At 35.9% G+C, this 17,860-nt stretch overlaps 1 protein-coding gene across 1 annotated transcript in view; it reads right to left on the bottom strand.

The window, feature by feature from the left end:
- Nucleotides 1-10,919, bottom strand: part of LOC121425848 (integrin alpha-8-like) — a 73,488-nt gene extending 62,569 nt beyond the window's left edge. Inside the window, exon 1 of the mRNA XM_041621929.1 lies at nt 9,316-10,919. Coding sequence (XP_041477863.1) covers nt 9,316-9,554 — 239 coding nt within the window. The 5' untranslated portion in view covers nt 9,555-10,919. The remainder of the gene's footprint in view (nt 1-9,315) is intronic.
- Between the last annotated feature and the right edge of the window lie 6,941 nt (nt 10,920-17,860).

The raw sequence follows: 17,860 nt of genomic DNA, 5'->3' as shown, positions 1-17,860 counted from the left end.
ATATTACATTCTTAATTGATAGTTACAATGCAAGAATGAGTCGATAGTGCTAAAACAATATCATCAGACTACAAACAGATTTATGAAATAATGTTAGGTAGAGCGTGTGCACTACTAATGATGATTTTCTGTTTCAGTTCTTTCATCTCGTGGAGACAGTTTTTTCTTTCTATTTAAGAATGTTTGATACTCTCTGGAATTTTGAAGAGGTTGCCGGTTCCTCGTTGTTTAAACAGAGAACTTTAAGGTCTGTTTTTATACTTCGGGATTCTGTTTATTCAAAATGCTTCAGCAAAATAGAATAAATAGACAAACCATATTGCTTGCAAAGAGCTAGAAAAGAAATACGAACATGAAGAAGATATGATTCGATTGACTGATTTGATAATAGGTATAGTTATTTGTTTCACCATGAAATTAGTATTGCAAAAGTGAACGGGATGAATAGAACTTCATCAAGTACAAGTGCATGTATACATAAGTGCATAGATCTGCAGGACTATTACAAATTCAGGTTTGTTTTTGTAAAGAGCAGCACAGCGTTTCCTTGAATGGATTGCAATGTGACTGTTTTTAATATTGACCTTATAGCCCTTTTGTCTATTTGATGACCTTTGAAATTTAATTTAGTGATACAATTGACAAGATTTCTCAACTTGGTTTACCAATCGGTTTCGATATACTTTCAAATCCTATGTTGGTAAAGTTTCCATCATTATCTTTAGTTTCCGTCTGGGCATAAACGTTTTTGTTGTTATCTCGTGAAGAATTACGTTGTAAAAGACCTACACCTCTCTTATTAAAGTTATTATCTCTTATTTGCTTGCTCTTGTTCTCCTATATCCTTTCATTCTATATCATCTGTGGCCCCGCCACTAATTTTACACAGTATCCTACAATATATGAACGGTCACATGCTTAGAAAAGATTATTGTCCTATGTATGGCATGTACTAACACAATGCACCTTAACGATAAACGTAAACCAAACACTTGTAGACATATCCGGGCATCTCCAGACATCAAAAGATATTGTTTCAGTCCCGCCTGAAACCTTATACGTAAGTGTGATATTACTAAGGTAAGAATAGTAGCTGATAACTTTTCACATTTCTTTCTTACTTTGAGACAAAAAGGGCGACTTCTTCAATGTTCTGTCGAGGAAAATTGAATCCGGATTTGAGAGTAGCATTTCAGCGCATAATATTAGCCTTCGAAAGTAAAGTAACACGATCCCTAAACTTGAAACTTTGAAGTTCTTAATATTTGATTATTTCCTAATGATAATGATAGTAATAATAATAATGATAAAATGATGATTGTTATTATTATCATATTATATTCATCCAATTATTATTAATATTTGGTATCTATTTTTATTTAATTTCTCTATCTATTATTTGTTTAATTCTATTTATTAAATTATCTTGTAGGTGGGGGGGGGGTGGTGGGGCTTTATTCCATTACCCCACCACTGTCAACATCAGTCAATGTTAGCGTACATTGTACTCCAACGTACTTTTACAAAGTTGAGACGTTGCCAAATGACTGTGACGTCACGATAACATCTGTGGCTATAAAATTTGAACTAAAACTTTCGAACCTCGTCTATCTCGACCAGCAAAACAAAAACATGAATTACTCTTTTCTACGAAGTATTACTCGTATTAGTTTATCACTAGGCATAAAATAATCCATTTGAAAGAAAGAAATTAGATATCAACTACTTCAACTACTTTATTCATGCTTATGGTGAAAACATCGTATGATATAACATGAAGCGGAAGCACATAAGGCTAGACTGATATCTTAGTAGGAAGAAAAATATGTTTTAAGTAATATTTCTTTGTAACTCTGTAAAACACTAAATTTTCCCAACATGAAAATATATGGCAGATACATGAAAGATATATACATGTACTAATCGACGAATGAAAATGAATTGGTCATGGTAAAAAGGGCAGTGTGGCTCACTGGCAGAGGGCCCGCCTCATGAACAGGAGGTGGTGGAAGGGGGGGGGGGGTCGATCCCCCAAACAATTTTGGCATTTGGAGAAGCGTAATATAACATGTCATGTTATGGTAGGCCCGTTTAAAAATAAGCTAGGAGTTGAAGGACCTACCTTGTGTAAATAAGATTTATTGTCATATATCATTATCATGAATAGTTACCCCAAAAAGATAAATAACCTACGACAAGAATGCTGGTATATGCTTAACAAATTGAAGACCAACCCATAAAACTGTTGAAATGCAATAAAATTAATAAAAATAACTAATGAGGTATAAAACCTCACAGATACCAAACAAGCAATCGTAAAAACTTGGTTGGAATTTACCAATCACACATACAGCATTCTGACAAGACTTGCAACAATATATTATTTGCCTACTTGAAGATACTGGCGATGCATTTTCCCGTGAAACATTCAATAATACTGTTTATTTTCGTCTTCGCATCAAACAACTAAAACAAAATATATCAAACGCATGCTTCTGGTAGGGAAGCTTTCAAATCTGTTATATTGTAAATCCTGTTTACCTATAAAATGTCCCTTATCATTTGTCATGTTTGTTTATGTTCCAGGTTTGCTCACATGAACAACTAGAAATGCACTTTATTTTTTTTTCAACTTCAAGGCTAGATTGAATAACGCCACTTGAGCAATTATATTTTGTTTTCACTTACAGATCTGTAAGGTTTATCTATCTGCAAGACAACTCCGCGAATCAAGGCGTATTTATGGTTAACTTAATTACCTCCAATTAACCTCGTGTGGCTTTAGGGGATCACACCCTTAGCATGCGGAGCGAATGCAAAATATGAAGACTTAACCGTCTAAATGCTTATAATTTATACAATAATTAGCATATCTTGACCTCTTCTAATATTAATTATTGTACATTGTATTCGCACTAATTAAGACTAGCCAATAGAAAAAACATACATCCATTATTTCCTTGTTTTTTAAAGGGGCTGTCAAGCCTAAACGTTTTTCTGCCAGCTAACACCGATTTACATATGGCAAGCCGTCTTGAACATTCAAACATATTTCTTGACGTCAACAATCGACTCCTGCAAGTAATATCGAGAATTCATTTCTTGAAGGCGAGATTACTATTTCATGCTGTTAACAACCCAATGTTCAAACGGACAACGTAACCATGGTAACAGAAGATGGCAAATATAATGTACTAGACTTTAATTATTTTTTTTGTCTTTCTGACGTTTTTCTTACCTGGATGAACCTCACCATTATATGCGATAGCCACTCAACTTTTTGACTGTAATAATAATAATAAAGTGTAGAGAAATATTCCAAGAACAGATTCCTTCTTTGTGTCAGGCCAAAAATTATATCACTTTTAATGTTTTGTCTTAATAGAACACACATTTATCGACAATAACGAGTGATTAAACATGAAACACACACACACAATTTTGTAGGTTAAGTACTCGGTGCTCAAATATAAGAGTACTTAAAATTACAGGCGGTCATTAACCCAACTCCACTTACAAGATGCAATTAACATGATTAATGCTGACAAGTTTTGCAGGATTGAGCTATCCATATACACACTGTACCTAGGCAGAGCGTATACCCTGAAGCAGTGGCGTAACAAGTCCAAAACTTCTTTAAAAACTCGTAGCTAGATTTCGACACAATATTCAACAAATCACCTTTTCTTGTCTTTGTTCTAATTCCTGAAACTCTTTGGGTCCGGGGCCCGTTTCATAAAGCTGTTCGTAAGTTAAGAACGACTGGTGATCCTTTCTTATGAGCTAAACCATCGCCAATTGACATTTTTATGTATACCATTCACCACAAGAAAGGATCACCAGTCGTTCGTAAAGTCGCTCTTAACTTAAGAACAGCTTTATGAAACACCCAACGGGAAGACAAAAGTCCCCAGTGAAAAACCTAAGAACTATGAAAAAAAGTGGTTTAGAGATACAAAAAATCTTACAAAAGAAATTAAGAATTCCTTCTCATATTCGTCTCACCCAAAATCAAGTCACCTATGGAAAGGAATCAACTTTGCCTCCCTGGCAGCCCCTAAATTTTGAAATGTACAACTTTCAATCCAGAAAGGAGCAACGTTGCACCTGAAAAGATAATACCAGTGTTGCCTTCATAATGGTGTTAACTTAAACCTCTTTTCAGATTGTTTGTAATGCTTCAAACCATCCAAAAAATCTGTTTTGAAGTAATTCGTTGTCATTTAAAAAATAAAAAAAAATTAAATGCTTCATGCATCCAAAGATGTATCCGAAGGAATATACCTTTTTTTATGTAATCTACAATGTCTCTACGTTAAATGTAAAGGATGAGGGTGTTAAGAGAAAACATTTGGAGTGCGAGTGTGTTTACCAAACGAGACCAAACAAGCTCTCACATCGGTAATGAAAATGACATTGAACTGATCATATGAAAAAGTGAGATGAAGGTAAATCGATTTGTCACACTATACTGTGATTAAAATCCAGTTGAAAACAGGGGAGCGTTTCATCAATATTTTCATCCGACAAGTTATCAGATATGACATCTTTCCATGATTTTGATTGGCTGAGAGGCACTGTTCCTATGGTAACTGTCGGATAAAATGGGACATGTCGGATAAAACGTCCGACAAGTCCTTTCATGAAACGCCCCCCTGGTCCCAATCAAATTGAAATGCTTTCCTAGTGACATAGGTTGATATATGGATAAACACTTTCAGCATTATTCTGTAAAACAGCGACGACCCAAAACGAAATGAGTAGGATATAGAAAATTTTAAAATATAATGTACATGTAATCTAGTTGGAAGAGACCTAATTACAATAACGGAAGGTCACCAGAACGAATGTGGTACTCTTCAAGAAAGTAAATATTTGCACAATATTGGGTACAAAAGGAACTTGTATTATGAAATGTCGGGAAAAATATTGACCAAAAAGCTGGTTTTGGGATGGATTGGTGTCTGTGTGAATGTAGCATAAGATGAGCCTATACTATGCGATAGCCTCGACAACCTCACTGACTCTCAAGGGCCCATTGCAGAAAGAATTGCAATCAAACGCAACTCTAAGAAATAATTAGCAAATAATTTTCAACCATTCAAAAGCGCATACAGTGGTGATCAAAAGTTAGCGAACCTCACAAGAAAATGAGCATATCATGATGTTTTTTTTTTGTTTTTTTTTTAATTCATGTTTTATTGATCCTTTTCATCAAAATATACATAACAAAACATTCATGGTATAATGGATCACATATTAAGGTTCAGATGACGTTGGAATATAAAATAACATGTTCTGCCATGTTTTAGATATTTCATTGTGAAGTTAGGTGATCAAATATTACATTCTATATAGTTTGTTTCGATGGGTGCGCCCCCTTCATTGTGGTGTTGTTGCCGGGTTGTTGCCTCCATTGGACACTCAGCATTTAGGAGTTCATTTTGTGATGGGGTTCGCTACTTTTTCAGCACAACTGTATTATGGACTTGCGCATAATTTTCTGAGTTGTGTTCAAACGTAACTCTTTCTAAAATGTGGTCAAGACAGGGACATGGGAACGATTTTTTGGGGTGGGGGTTCTGAAGTTAATTTGACAAGAAAAAAAAAGGTTTTCAGTCCAAATTGAAGGTCGCTTGGGTCCCAAAAAATTTGTCAAGCAAAAAAAGAATGTTTTCACTCCAAATTGAAATCGTTTTCATCCTAACATTTTGTATCTCTTAATACATTTCTGAAATTTTACACATCTACCAGAATTCCAGGGGGCGCTGCCTATGAAAAATAACTCACGCAGCACTCCCAAGGAAATTTTTTTTTTTTTTTGGGGGGGGTGCTCTAGCATCCCCAACACCCCCGCTTGCTAGGGCCATGGGCAGAAAAATCAAAGTAAAAAAAAAACATACAACGCTGTTTACTATATGAACCTTACAGCAACTGTTTAAACAGTTTAAAAATTGTTTAAATCTTAAACAACAAAGTTTAACTTTCAATATCTAATCTTCAAAAAATGAAATATGATTGTTTAAAATGTTAAAAAACTACTGTAAGGTTCATATAGTAAAAAGCGTTGTATAAAATCTTAAACAGCGTTTTTACTGTGTAATACGACAGCCACACCAACGAAACTTACTACAGGTAAGCTTGGAGTGGGTTCTCTCGGTATGACTGTAGCATAAAGCAGAAGTGCTTACAAATACAAACATAGGTTTCATGCCAATTAACGCCCAAGTGTTTGGAGTTCCGTTTCTATCTTTCCTCATCTTGATGTCGTTAAAGACTCATCGCCCAGTAGCGGAAACAGGATCGTGTCGAATGGGAAGTTGGTGACAAATATTACCCGTTGTCCCTGTCATTCAGACAACATACAGGCCGACGCCGAACGATGAATGTTTAAAGCGACTTATTCACATATGACAAAATATAAACTCCACAACCACACAAAATGAAACTCCTCATCAAAAGATTGACCTTGGGCTTCAAACAATGTAAAAACTAAGACAAATTAAGAAGTGGCTGAAAACTCATGATCCCTTTCCCTCATTAAATGCAGGGGTACGAAAGAGCGTCGGTATTCCTTTAAAACAAATGATCTGTTCAAGTGTATGGGCCTATTTCCTATGAAGCTTTGAGCAACAGTAGAAAGATGTTTCGTGTGGCTTTACTTGGAACCGTCACGTTACATAACGATAACAGTTTAGTTCTTCCTAAGAAACCTATTGTTCTATTGCTCTTTGGTGAATAATTGCTATGCGATATCATTCTATTCTAGTTTTAGCCGAAGCATACATGTATATGCACTCAACGGTAGAAATGTATAATAATACTTTCTTTATAATGCAAGGATATCATCGATAAGAGTCTCATGAAATACAAAATCATCATTTATTAAAACATATTTTCACGTCGGATATGTCAGGACTGACTCCCGTTTAAGTGAAGGAATATTAGCAGACCACATTGGACATTTCCGGAAACCATTATACGATAAAACACTAATCAGTGATATTGTAATGTTATCTGGACGATGGATCATTATTTGGTCGCCTTAAGTCGAGTTTAAACAATTTTCAGTCCATTTCGGTTAATCTATAAAAATGCATTCATAAATTAGAACATTGTTTGTCAACGACTGTCATTGAGACAAAGTTATTAGGAAACAAAATTGATCAATAAAGCTCTAAAGACGTGAATGAATAGTCTTTGAAAGATTAATATAGTTCTTGTCACAGCACTATCCCTTCCAAGATCCAAGTGCCACACTTTGATGAGGGTGTACTACAGCAAATGAGTCAGCATTTGCTCATTATCATGCCAGGTGGACGACCGTTTTAAGCATAAAATAAGTGAAGGGTTCCACCATTGCATAAGTCCAACAGTAACAGCTTACATGTCGTTGATTGAAATTCGATCTTACTCGACTTACATGTACATACCTTTGTATATGACTACATGTACATCTTAAAGAGACATCAGCGGTGCTTGGCATGAATAAAACTCGCATCATTCATGTTTGGAATACTGCCCAAAATCTACCTTGACACAAGGGAGGTAGGTCCAACTGTCACCTCCCTGCATCCATCAACGAAAATGTTCTATTTCTTAATTTGTATTGCAGTATATCTTTACCGGTAGATAAGATTGTGATTTCAAATGAAATGAAATGATCCATACAATGTGTAATTTAAATAAATCCTATGTGGTATGGAAAGAAAAAAATGGTAAAACTTGGTGGAAAGTGTAATAGTCCGTTAATGAAGACACGATGTCCATTGCGGACTGATCCGGACTAAAGGTTTTGATGGAAATATTCACAGTTCGGCGACTTTTCGCAATGACAATCTGAATTGGACCATAAACCGACAAGTTATGCAACAAAGAACATACTCATTATATGACCGACATGCTTCTCATAATCGGTAGCTTAAAGGTCAAGTCCACCTCAGAAGAATGCTGATTTGAATATATAGAGAAAAGTCAAACTTGCATAATGCTGCAAATTTCATCAAAATGGGATGAAAAAAGAGAAATTATAACATTTTAAATTTCGCTTATTTTTCACAAAACAATAATATGCACAACTCAGTGACATGCAAATGAGACAGTCGATGATGTCTCTCATTATTTCTTTTGTGTTTTTATCGTTTGCAATTGTTATTCCACATGTTCAGGGAAGAATTATTTTTTTTTTTCAATTTGACAATGAGGAGAAAATTAGAATATTTCACATAATAAAATACAAAAGAAATAGTGAGTGGATGATGCCATCAGTCTGCTTATTTGCATACCGACCGGAATAAAGGTAGTATGTGAAAGGAAGGGGAGGTGTGGAGAAACCCATAGTAAAATCCAAAAAGAAAAGGGTTTTTATTCACTTGTTATGCAATTATTTTCTACAATCATGGTCTACTCACACTATATAAAAAAGATAAAAAGATGAGTAAATATTAACCCAAATACTGGGTAGAAAGGGAACATGCATGTATGCTGTACCTCCCCTCCCCCACTATATTGGGCAAAATGTATGTTTTGAGGGTAAACTTCAACACAATATTGCGTTAAATTTACAAAGTATTTGGTATAATTTTACCCAGAAAACATACATGTTCCCATTTTATCAAGTATTGGGTAAACTTTTGTTTAGAGTGCAGATAATCCAATACCACAATGACTAAACCAATTTGGTGAACTATCTTTCTGGTCTAGATCTACACAGCAAAAACTGTGGTGTTAACTGGTGTACATAGAGGACCACACCAGTTATTTTACACCGGTGTTAATTTGGTGGTGTTAGTTTCACACCTTTTTGTTACATTTACACTCTTTAGTGTTATGTTTAATCTCTATGGTGTAATTTTAACACCTCAGGGTGTGGTCCTTTATTAACACCAATAGGTGTCAGTTTTAGCACCGCAGTTTTTACAGTGTACACTACACTTTGTCTAATACTGAGTCTACTTCTCATTAAAACTAAATGCCCTTTACACCTAATCATCCATCATTTCTTAAAACTATGTCAAAGGAAAATTAGCTTCATAAACAGTTCGTCTAACCAAGGAGTCACGGAAACGTCTTGCTTGGTCTAACCATGTACACTAAGTGGTGCCGGTAGACCAAGTGAAAAATGAGACAGCCTTACTGGAAATTAGACAAAAATGGTAAATGGGCTGAATGACAATTAGACCAACATGGTTAGTAGACGAACTGGTTTTATACGAATTAGGATTAGACCATGTGGAATAGGACAAATAGTGGAAAATAGACGAAGTGGGTGTAGACCAATTGGCAATTCAACAATCAAAATACATTGATACTTACATGTTCTCACCCATCTCCCTATGCATGGTAAGTGAATATCCAAAATAGCTCCCATCAGGTCCGTGTCGAATAATCGGAGAGGACACATCCGTATTGAATGCAGCACTAGAAACAATACACCATCCCAAAACCAACAAAACCAATGGAGTTCTCCAACTCTTGACCGTTTCAAGAAACGATCGCTTTGTTCTCCAGAAACACCGGTGAGATTTGTGAGAAATGTGCGTATTGGATTCCATATTGACTAGTTTCTGCTCGCTAAAATTTTCGAAAAAAGATTGGGGATGCTGTAATGTTTTATAAATATTTATAAAAAAAACCTGGTCAACTTCCCTTCTGACCGAAGTGTCGCCGCAAACAAAAGTATAACTGCCTGCGATATGGTTTGAAGTCAGGGTCCAACGCCCAATTAGTTGATCAGACTTTCTGATAAAAGGTGTACCCTGTTTGCTATGGATAGCCTTGTCATATGTAAAAATCTGCAAAACCCGTCATATTTGTATCGGGATGGTATTTCCAGACACCTTTGTTGCGAATACTCGGGATTCCAAGCACACAAGAAAATTGACCTCGGAGATGATTTGGTTATTTTCGCGATATGACCGAAACTACGGTCGTGCCATTTGCAGAAACCTTCACCCAAGTTTTCACTCCTCGCATTTTCCTGCACTGTTGATTATTTATTGAACCGCGGATTAAATGTTTCCCTATGTTGCCTAGATGACATCCGCCCTTATATTCATCTGAACTTTAAGGACAGAAGGTTAGGCCTATATACGTTATTCCCGGTGGATATGAATATGTGTAGTGCATGACATCGTTTAGTCATGTTAAATCCATTGATGAGCGAGCTGTCCTTCGTGAAATCCCTGTTCGCACCGACGACAGATAAAGAAGTTATCTTCACGAGGAATAGCCTCAGATTGTATTCTCTGCCAAAAAGGAAGAAACAGCGCACCATCCACGACAAAGGAGATCACAAGAATTAAACATATAAAATACTAAGATCCCACAATTGTCTTGACTTGGATAAGCGGAAACAAGTGCTTGTAACAACTGACAATAAGACAAATGCCAAGCCTGCTTATTGAATTAATGATAAAGGGAGCTATAACATCTATTTCCTCTTTGCTAATGCGTGAAATCCTGCATTGTCCATGTTACATTAGAGAAGTGGTAGGTATGCTGGTAGTAGTCCTGGTCCTGTCTGTCCTCGGTGCTGTCCTTAAAACCTTTGTTTACAGAACGCTTTATCTCTATAGAAGAACGGGCGATTCACCTACTCCCTTGGCTGGTCCATCTTTGATGCTAAACTATAATATTTTCAAAAACTTGAAACAGGATGCTGTCAATTCTTCGTCTTTCCTTGATCTTTGCAAGCTCAGGTCTGCCAAGATCAAGAGCTAGATGAGCTCGGTGAAGACTCGACGAACAATCAATCGACAGAGCGAAGGCGGCTGAGTGAGCTTTCTCACTTTAGACCCGGTTTCCGTGCTACACAACTACAACATTAATTGATTGCCGTGCGCGTGCGTGCGTGAGGGGTCGGTGTGGGTGTGAAACGGGCTGTGTGCGTCCGCTTGAGTTCTCCACCAATTGTGTGTTCCCAAGAGAATATTACATGAACGTCCGAAGTTTGTTATGAAGAGTTGCGTGTAATTTGCACAGCACTCTCTGTGTTTGTTCCTGTTGTTTTATTAGCACATGCGTACTCATCGAAAAACTTTACAAAGAGAAATACATACATGCCTTAATACGCCTTAAAAATAGGTACAGTGATATATAGCAAGAGTTAACCTACCAGTAAAACTTTTATCAAAACAATGTAAACTTGCAAAATTCAGGTGTTGCATGAATGATATAAACAATGTTTCAGTGACTTGGGTATAATAGCACTGTCATCTTATATTTCACACGGAGAAGGTTAGAGTAACCGTATCCAATCATGAAGGTCGGGAAAGTGTTATATAAATAATCTTGTGATTGCTTTTCACCGGACAAATTCAATCTAAGCCAATCAGATCCAAAGATTTCAGTAGCTTGCAACACAAGCCAGTGAAAACCACTATTTGTTTCATGCAGAAGCCAGTGCTCCATAGGTGTGACAGTAGTACTTAAATACTATAATAGGAAAACATTAAACAACTAGAATCAGATACTCTTACTAGGCTCTTAAAGGTCAAGTCCACCTCAGAAAAATGTTGATTTTAATCAATAGAGAAAAATCAGACAAGCACAATGCTGAAAATTTCATCAAAATCGGATGTAAAATAAGAAAGTTATGACATTTCAAAGTTTCGCTTATTTTCAACAAAATAGTTATATGAACGAGCCAGTTACATCCAAATGAGAGAGTCGATGATGTCACTCACTCACTAGTTCTTTTGTTTTTTTAATTGTTTGAATTATACAATATTTCAATTTTTACGAATTTGACGATTAGGACCTCCTTGCCTGAAGCACAAAATGATAAAATAATGGAATTCCACGTGTTCAGGAAGGAATGAAACTTAATTTCACATGACAATGACGAGAAAATAAAAATATTTCATATAATAATATACAAAAGAAATAGTGAGTGAGTGATGTCATCAACTCTCTCATTTGGATGTAACTGGCTCGTTCATATAACTGTTTTGTTGAAAATAAGCGAAATTTTAAAATGTCATAACTTTCTTATTTTACACCCGATTTTGATGAAATTTTCAGTGTTATGCTTGTTGATTTTTTCTTTTTTTATTCAAATCAAGTTTTTGTTGGGGTGGAATTGTCCTTTAAGTATGCCGGAGTCAATCACCGGTAGAAATGGAGCTGGATTGTGGCATTATCTGCTCATTAATTTTATTTGCATGTACATAAATTAAATCAAGCAGTTTTAAAGAGATGTATAAACCAGGAGAGTGTCACACATAATACTTGTCGAGATTTTCTTTCCAGATTGGTCGAAAGAAGTTTTCTGCCTGAATGCAGAAATCCAGGTCCTTAGTAAAATGAAATATTATTTGTAATAATGATTGCTTCTGAGGAACTTACTCCCCAAAAGTTTTCACGATCAAGAAAAATATTTTTAAAAAACAGAAAAGGAAAAAAGGGAAGGGTGAAATATGATACTATTTTCTGAATACGTCATAATCTATTACAAAACTGGATTATTGTAACAATAAGTTTGATATTTTTACTCGCTCGCTCGCAAATACCCCAAATCTGACCCCGTCATTTCGTTTGGTTCATTACGTCACAGATAACAGAGGAAAACGAAGTGAGGCATTTTCAGGGGTACAAAAGCATGAATAATCTTCATATTTCCCATAATTGAAAACCATGTACAATACTAAGCTATTAATATAAACGTCTGAATAAAGGATCTATTTCTAAGGGGCATAAAAGGGTATTACAATAGGGTTCTTCAAAGAATTAGTTTTTATGAGGACATTTTTTTTCTCCAGTAAACCTATTTCAGATTTTCTTAGTCATCTTTCAAAGAGTCACGTATCGCACTCTTTAGCTTCTCACTTTATCCCATTGTGACGAGAGAAATCATTATAGTTAGAGCTTCTACACATTTAAAGATAAAATGAGGTTTCGTCTTGCAATTGTATTGTGAATTAAAATAAATCATTAAGAAGTGTGATACCTGCTATTACAGGGTATCACATCTTCTTTAAACAAACCTATATTCATATTATTTTATGACAAGTGTATCTGTATAATATTGGTTGGAAAATGATATTTTGTGAAAATGGAAGAGTAAATGGATGAATCATTCTTTTGATTTAACGAATTGACCCATTTTTTATGTCCTTGTCCATTTTCTTTAATATTTCACGTGTTTTTCCCCTTCGAACCATTCTTTTTTCAATGTCGCCCTTTTTTTTCAGAGAGGATGAGAATGATACCAGAAAAGATATTTAAAAAAGACAGAGGGGTGCATACTAATAGAGATAGAGAGAGAGATGGAGAGATAAAATGAGGAGGGGTGAGAATGAGAAAGAAAGAATATAATATAAGGACTGCTACAGGTCTGCAAGCATTTATTATATTTGAGAAGATGTATGCAGAGAAAGCTCTATAGTCCTGGCAATATCCTTAAGTTACTCGGTTACTCGGCAAAACTTTTTGCCATTTTCCAGAATTGGTATTCCTCCTTTAACGACAAGGACCCGGAGGGGGGTTTTAAAACGGCATTGGGGGTAATTGAATTAACAATATTCTAGAATGAGCACCGATTTGCCTTTTTTGAGGACACCGCACTGCATGTAATACACACCCGGATGAATATGGTAAAATTCGCTTGCATGTGACAGAGATTTCAATTGTCAAGTTTAAGTGAGAAAACAGATGAAGTGCTACCAAGAATATCACGATCGGTGATGATTGGTAGCGTGTTTGAGACGATGTAGAGCAGATCCTACTAATCCTTTCGGGTTGGGGGGGGGCTCACAAAAATTAAAGTTTAACTAACATCGAACTTAAATATATAGTTGTGTGTGGTATATCAACCGCGATGAAACTAATCATCGCATTGGTCAGATCTTGCCCCGAGGACGCCCGCTTCTGTGAGATCACCCGTTAAAATATGTTTGCAAGTCCGAATTAAGCATGACTCTGGATCACACTTAACTATTTTTGAAACACCTCCAGGATTGATAATGACCTTGCTTAACCTCCTTTTGTTTAATGTAAATCTTGTCAATGCACTCGTGTCGCCAAAGAGTAAAAGGACAATGCCACAGTGTCGGTATAAACTATTCATTTCTTTACAGAAAATTCCGCGCACGAAAACCCTCGCCCTCGTTTGCAACTTAGCGACACATTACATGAATAAGCATAACCCACACTTCTATCCGCGCACCCACCTGGCCCCTTTCACATACATTCGCATACATTTCAATGTCTCACAAAAATATACACAAGTTCAGCATACAAGACCCTCGCGCGCACCCTCACCCACTCGTACGCGTACAACGTCACGCATACCGCACCCTCTTTCTTTCTCCCACTGTACTCTCAACACGCACTTACATATCCACGTCATCCCAATGTTCATATCACAATCTTCACATAACTTTATCATGATTATCAAAATGTGCAACAACGTGAGACATTAATTCCATAACTATCGGTTAAACGATTGGAATCTTTCAAAGGTATAGTCACCAGTATATGGCCATTTCTGAAAGAAAACAAGATCCTTTAATTGTGATTTTCTCTAACAGTTTGCAACATTTTGCTAAACTAGCTTATTAGGCCTATAACCCCTTTTCTTCGTTTTCTTCAAGGTTTTTCGATTTTTTAAAATATTCCCTTACCCTACCCTTTGGCCTATATCTGATATACCCCCTTCGGGCATGGCATATCAATTCTTTTATGATAAGTGCATTGTGTGATTCAGTACGTCAGGTTGACATTGACTTTCAGAAAGATTAGTTTCGGTACGTTTATGGAGCATCACTTTGCTGTAACGGCTCGTTAGTTATATGGCGAAAGACACATAAAAGATGTAAAATGCCACGAATTCCCATCGAAGGACACTCGCTCGTGGTCAGACATATCGGCAAACCGATTCCAGACCGATAGAGGCTTTTACGTTATTACCAATGGTAGAATATCGATCGGTTTCTATCGGTTACGGTTGTGTGGCGGTTGCACTAAGAATCAGTGATGTACGTGAAATTTTCAGCAAAATGGCATGGAGTGAGAATCTCTCGAATACCTACGCTCGGTGATATGTGAACCTGGAACCTGGTGTAGTAGAACAAAAACCTTTGAAAGGCTTGTTCACTCAACGTCCTTTTTATTGAATTTTTAAAAAGGTACTTTGTATTTCAAGCATTGTAAGACTACTGCAGTTTCACTGTATGGTATTGGTATAATCATGAGGCCTGCAAAACATGGCAATATATCTGCAGGATTACAAGTTCAGTCGAAATTTTAAATTATTTTCAAGGAGCTTTCGTCAACTTCTGCGCAGATTGTTTAAACATATCTTAAATCTCAGAATCAAATACAGAATCGATTTATAGAGATGTGTTTTAACGCAGTCGGCATGGTAGGGGTATATAAAAAAATCGAGAACCACTAATATATGATACATACTGACTTATATACATATATTTCCATAGAATGAAAATATGAATCGAATCACTAAATCAAGAGAAGTATACTACAAATTTCTGTGCAGTATGCCAAACTATTTTGGTTCAAGATCCGGAAATGAAATTGATCTGAAAATTGAATCTAATCACTCGTCCCTGATCATGCAACTACCCACATTTATCATGAAAAGGGGTTGGTATAGAAAGGGAATAAACATGATATCACAACAAATCAGGGAAAAGACAATCTGCCCATCTGTGTGATAATTTAGACTATTGACCGGCTGTCAGCATGCATGTTGCCTGTGTAGGTGGGTTATAATGTGACGTATGTCTTTCGTCACAGCTTATTGGTAAATTCGTTCATATTACAGTGTATTACTTTGTGGTCGAGAGGTAAATGCCTATAACTCACCATGGATATGAGGCTTATTTCCGGGGAAGCTACCAGCTCAAAACTGATCAGCGATGGTTCAATTTATGACGAAAATTTATTCATCGAAAGTATATACATGTACAAAAATGTATAACGATACATACTGGCCCGTATTCTGAAATTTGGTTTAACTTAAAATCGGGTTTAAAGTTGTGGTTCATGTATGGATAGCCAATTGTAACATAAATCACTAGCACTAGAGATATCATACTTCAGCTCATTTGGCTCTCAAATCATTCATAATTGTTTAGGAAGTATAAATGGATGATTGTATTCACCATTGATAAATAGGGAAAAAGCACAGTAAACATTAGAAACATTACAACTTTATTAGAATTGTGACACTTTGGGCTTCCAATACTTAAACCACAACTTTAATCCTGAGTTTAAGTTATCCCGACTTCAGAATACGGGCCAAGTAATTTCAAGATATGTGGGTATAAATCATGCTAATGCAATTCCGAATTCACAATCGCAAAATGATGGCAGCAACCCCCCCCCCCAATGAAATTATTCGTGTCCATTAAAACAATTAATAATTCAAATATAATCAGCAATAAGATAGTTCCCTTAGTTTGATGTCATATCGGTGAACAGCAGCCGGGGAGGGAATGCTTGATTCTTGATGAGAAGATTTGAAGTGAAGATTCCAGCTATGCACATACCTTCATCTTCTGTAACACTGTGATATAGGGATATATGTCTTCAGTTGAAGAAAAGGGCTTAAAATAATACTAAAAATCAAAATAAATATTACTCTAAAGATCTTGTATGTTGTTAATAAAATTTACATAATAAATTGAACACAATTTTTTTTACAATGATAATTTCATCCGAGGAATCCTATCCGTGAAATCGTTGTTCTTCTAGGATATCCTTATATTTTCTAAAAGAGAATGCACTATATACACTTCTTTGATTATTGACTTTGCCCATGTCTTTTAATAGTTTATATAAGCCTTTTGTATAAGAATATTTTTTTCGAGAAATTTGTCATTTGTTTGGGTTTGGCTTTTGTTGAAAAGAAAATTGGCACTTAAATCGTGAAATATTGGGGACTAAACCCGCTGCAACCCCCCTTCCCCCCACAAGAAAAAAAAATCTGCACAATCTTTCGTAAATTAATCGGGAGGAGGTATATAAGATACTGATATTCTTCCAGTATGATGCAAGGATTTGGTTTCAAAAATGTGTTTCTCTTATGATTTTGAAAAGAAAATTTTGATTCAAAGAATTTGCAATTACATTTTCGTTTGCTACATTTTTTATACATTTTTTTTATTGTTGCCAGAATGCACATTCTTTTAAAATAAATGCATGTATGTCCTTGCTTTTTATGTTATGCAGGTCTTCAGAGTAAAAGAGTATTTCAATTACGGATGGGGCTACGCTGCTGAGATAAAACGAAATGAACAAAAAATGGAATCTACACTGTAAAAACTGTGGTGTTAAAACTGACACCAATTGGTGTTAATAGAGGACCACACCCTGAGGTGTTAAAATAACACCCTAGAAATTGAAAATAACTACAAAGAGTGTAAATGTAACAACCTTAGTTGTTGTAATCACACCTATAGGTGTAAAACTAACACCACCAATTTAACACCGGTGTAAAATAAACTGGTGTGGTCCTCTATGCACACCGGTTAACACCACAGTTTTTGTTGTGTACATTGAGTTCTATGGATTACTTTTTACGGTCCCTGATCCTATGTTATGAACGATTTCCAGATTCTAACTCCATGGTCAAAGTGTGACATCTTCTACATGAAAATACATCCATGATAAAGATTCAACTAGCGTGTCTTTTCATTTTACAATTAAGGAAACCGGGATGTCTATCAATGCAAATTCTGTTCGTTCCTATTTTTGAGTCCAGTCTCTATATTGTTCCTTGTCTGGTAAGAGAAGAAGCATAAAAGCCCTGAGGACCTCACATCTGCTTCTAATTTTTTTTTTACAAAAAATTATTTTTCAACCATATTGTCAATACCAAATGATCGGGGTTCTCAAA

Source organism: Lytechinus variegatus, chromosome 13 (assembly GCF_018143015.1).
Source record: "Lytechinus variegatus isolate NC3 chromosome 13, Lvar_3.0, whole genome shotgun sequence".
Lineage (NCBI taxonomy): Eukaryota > Metazoa > Echinodermata > Echinoidea > Temnopleuroida > Toxopneustidae > Lytechinus > Lytechinus variegatus.
This window is presented reverse-complemented; position numbering and strand designations above follow the sequence as displayed.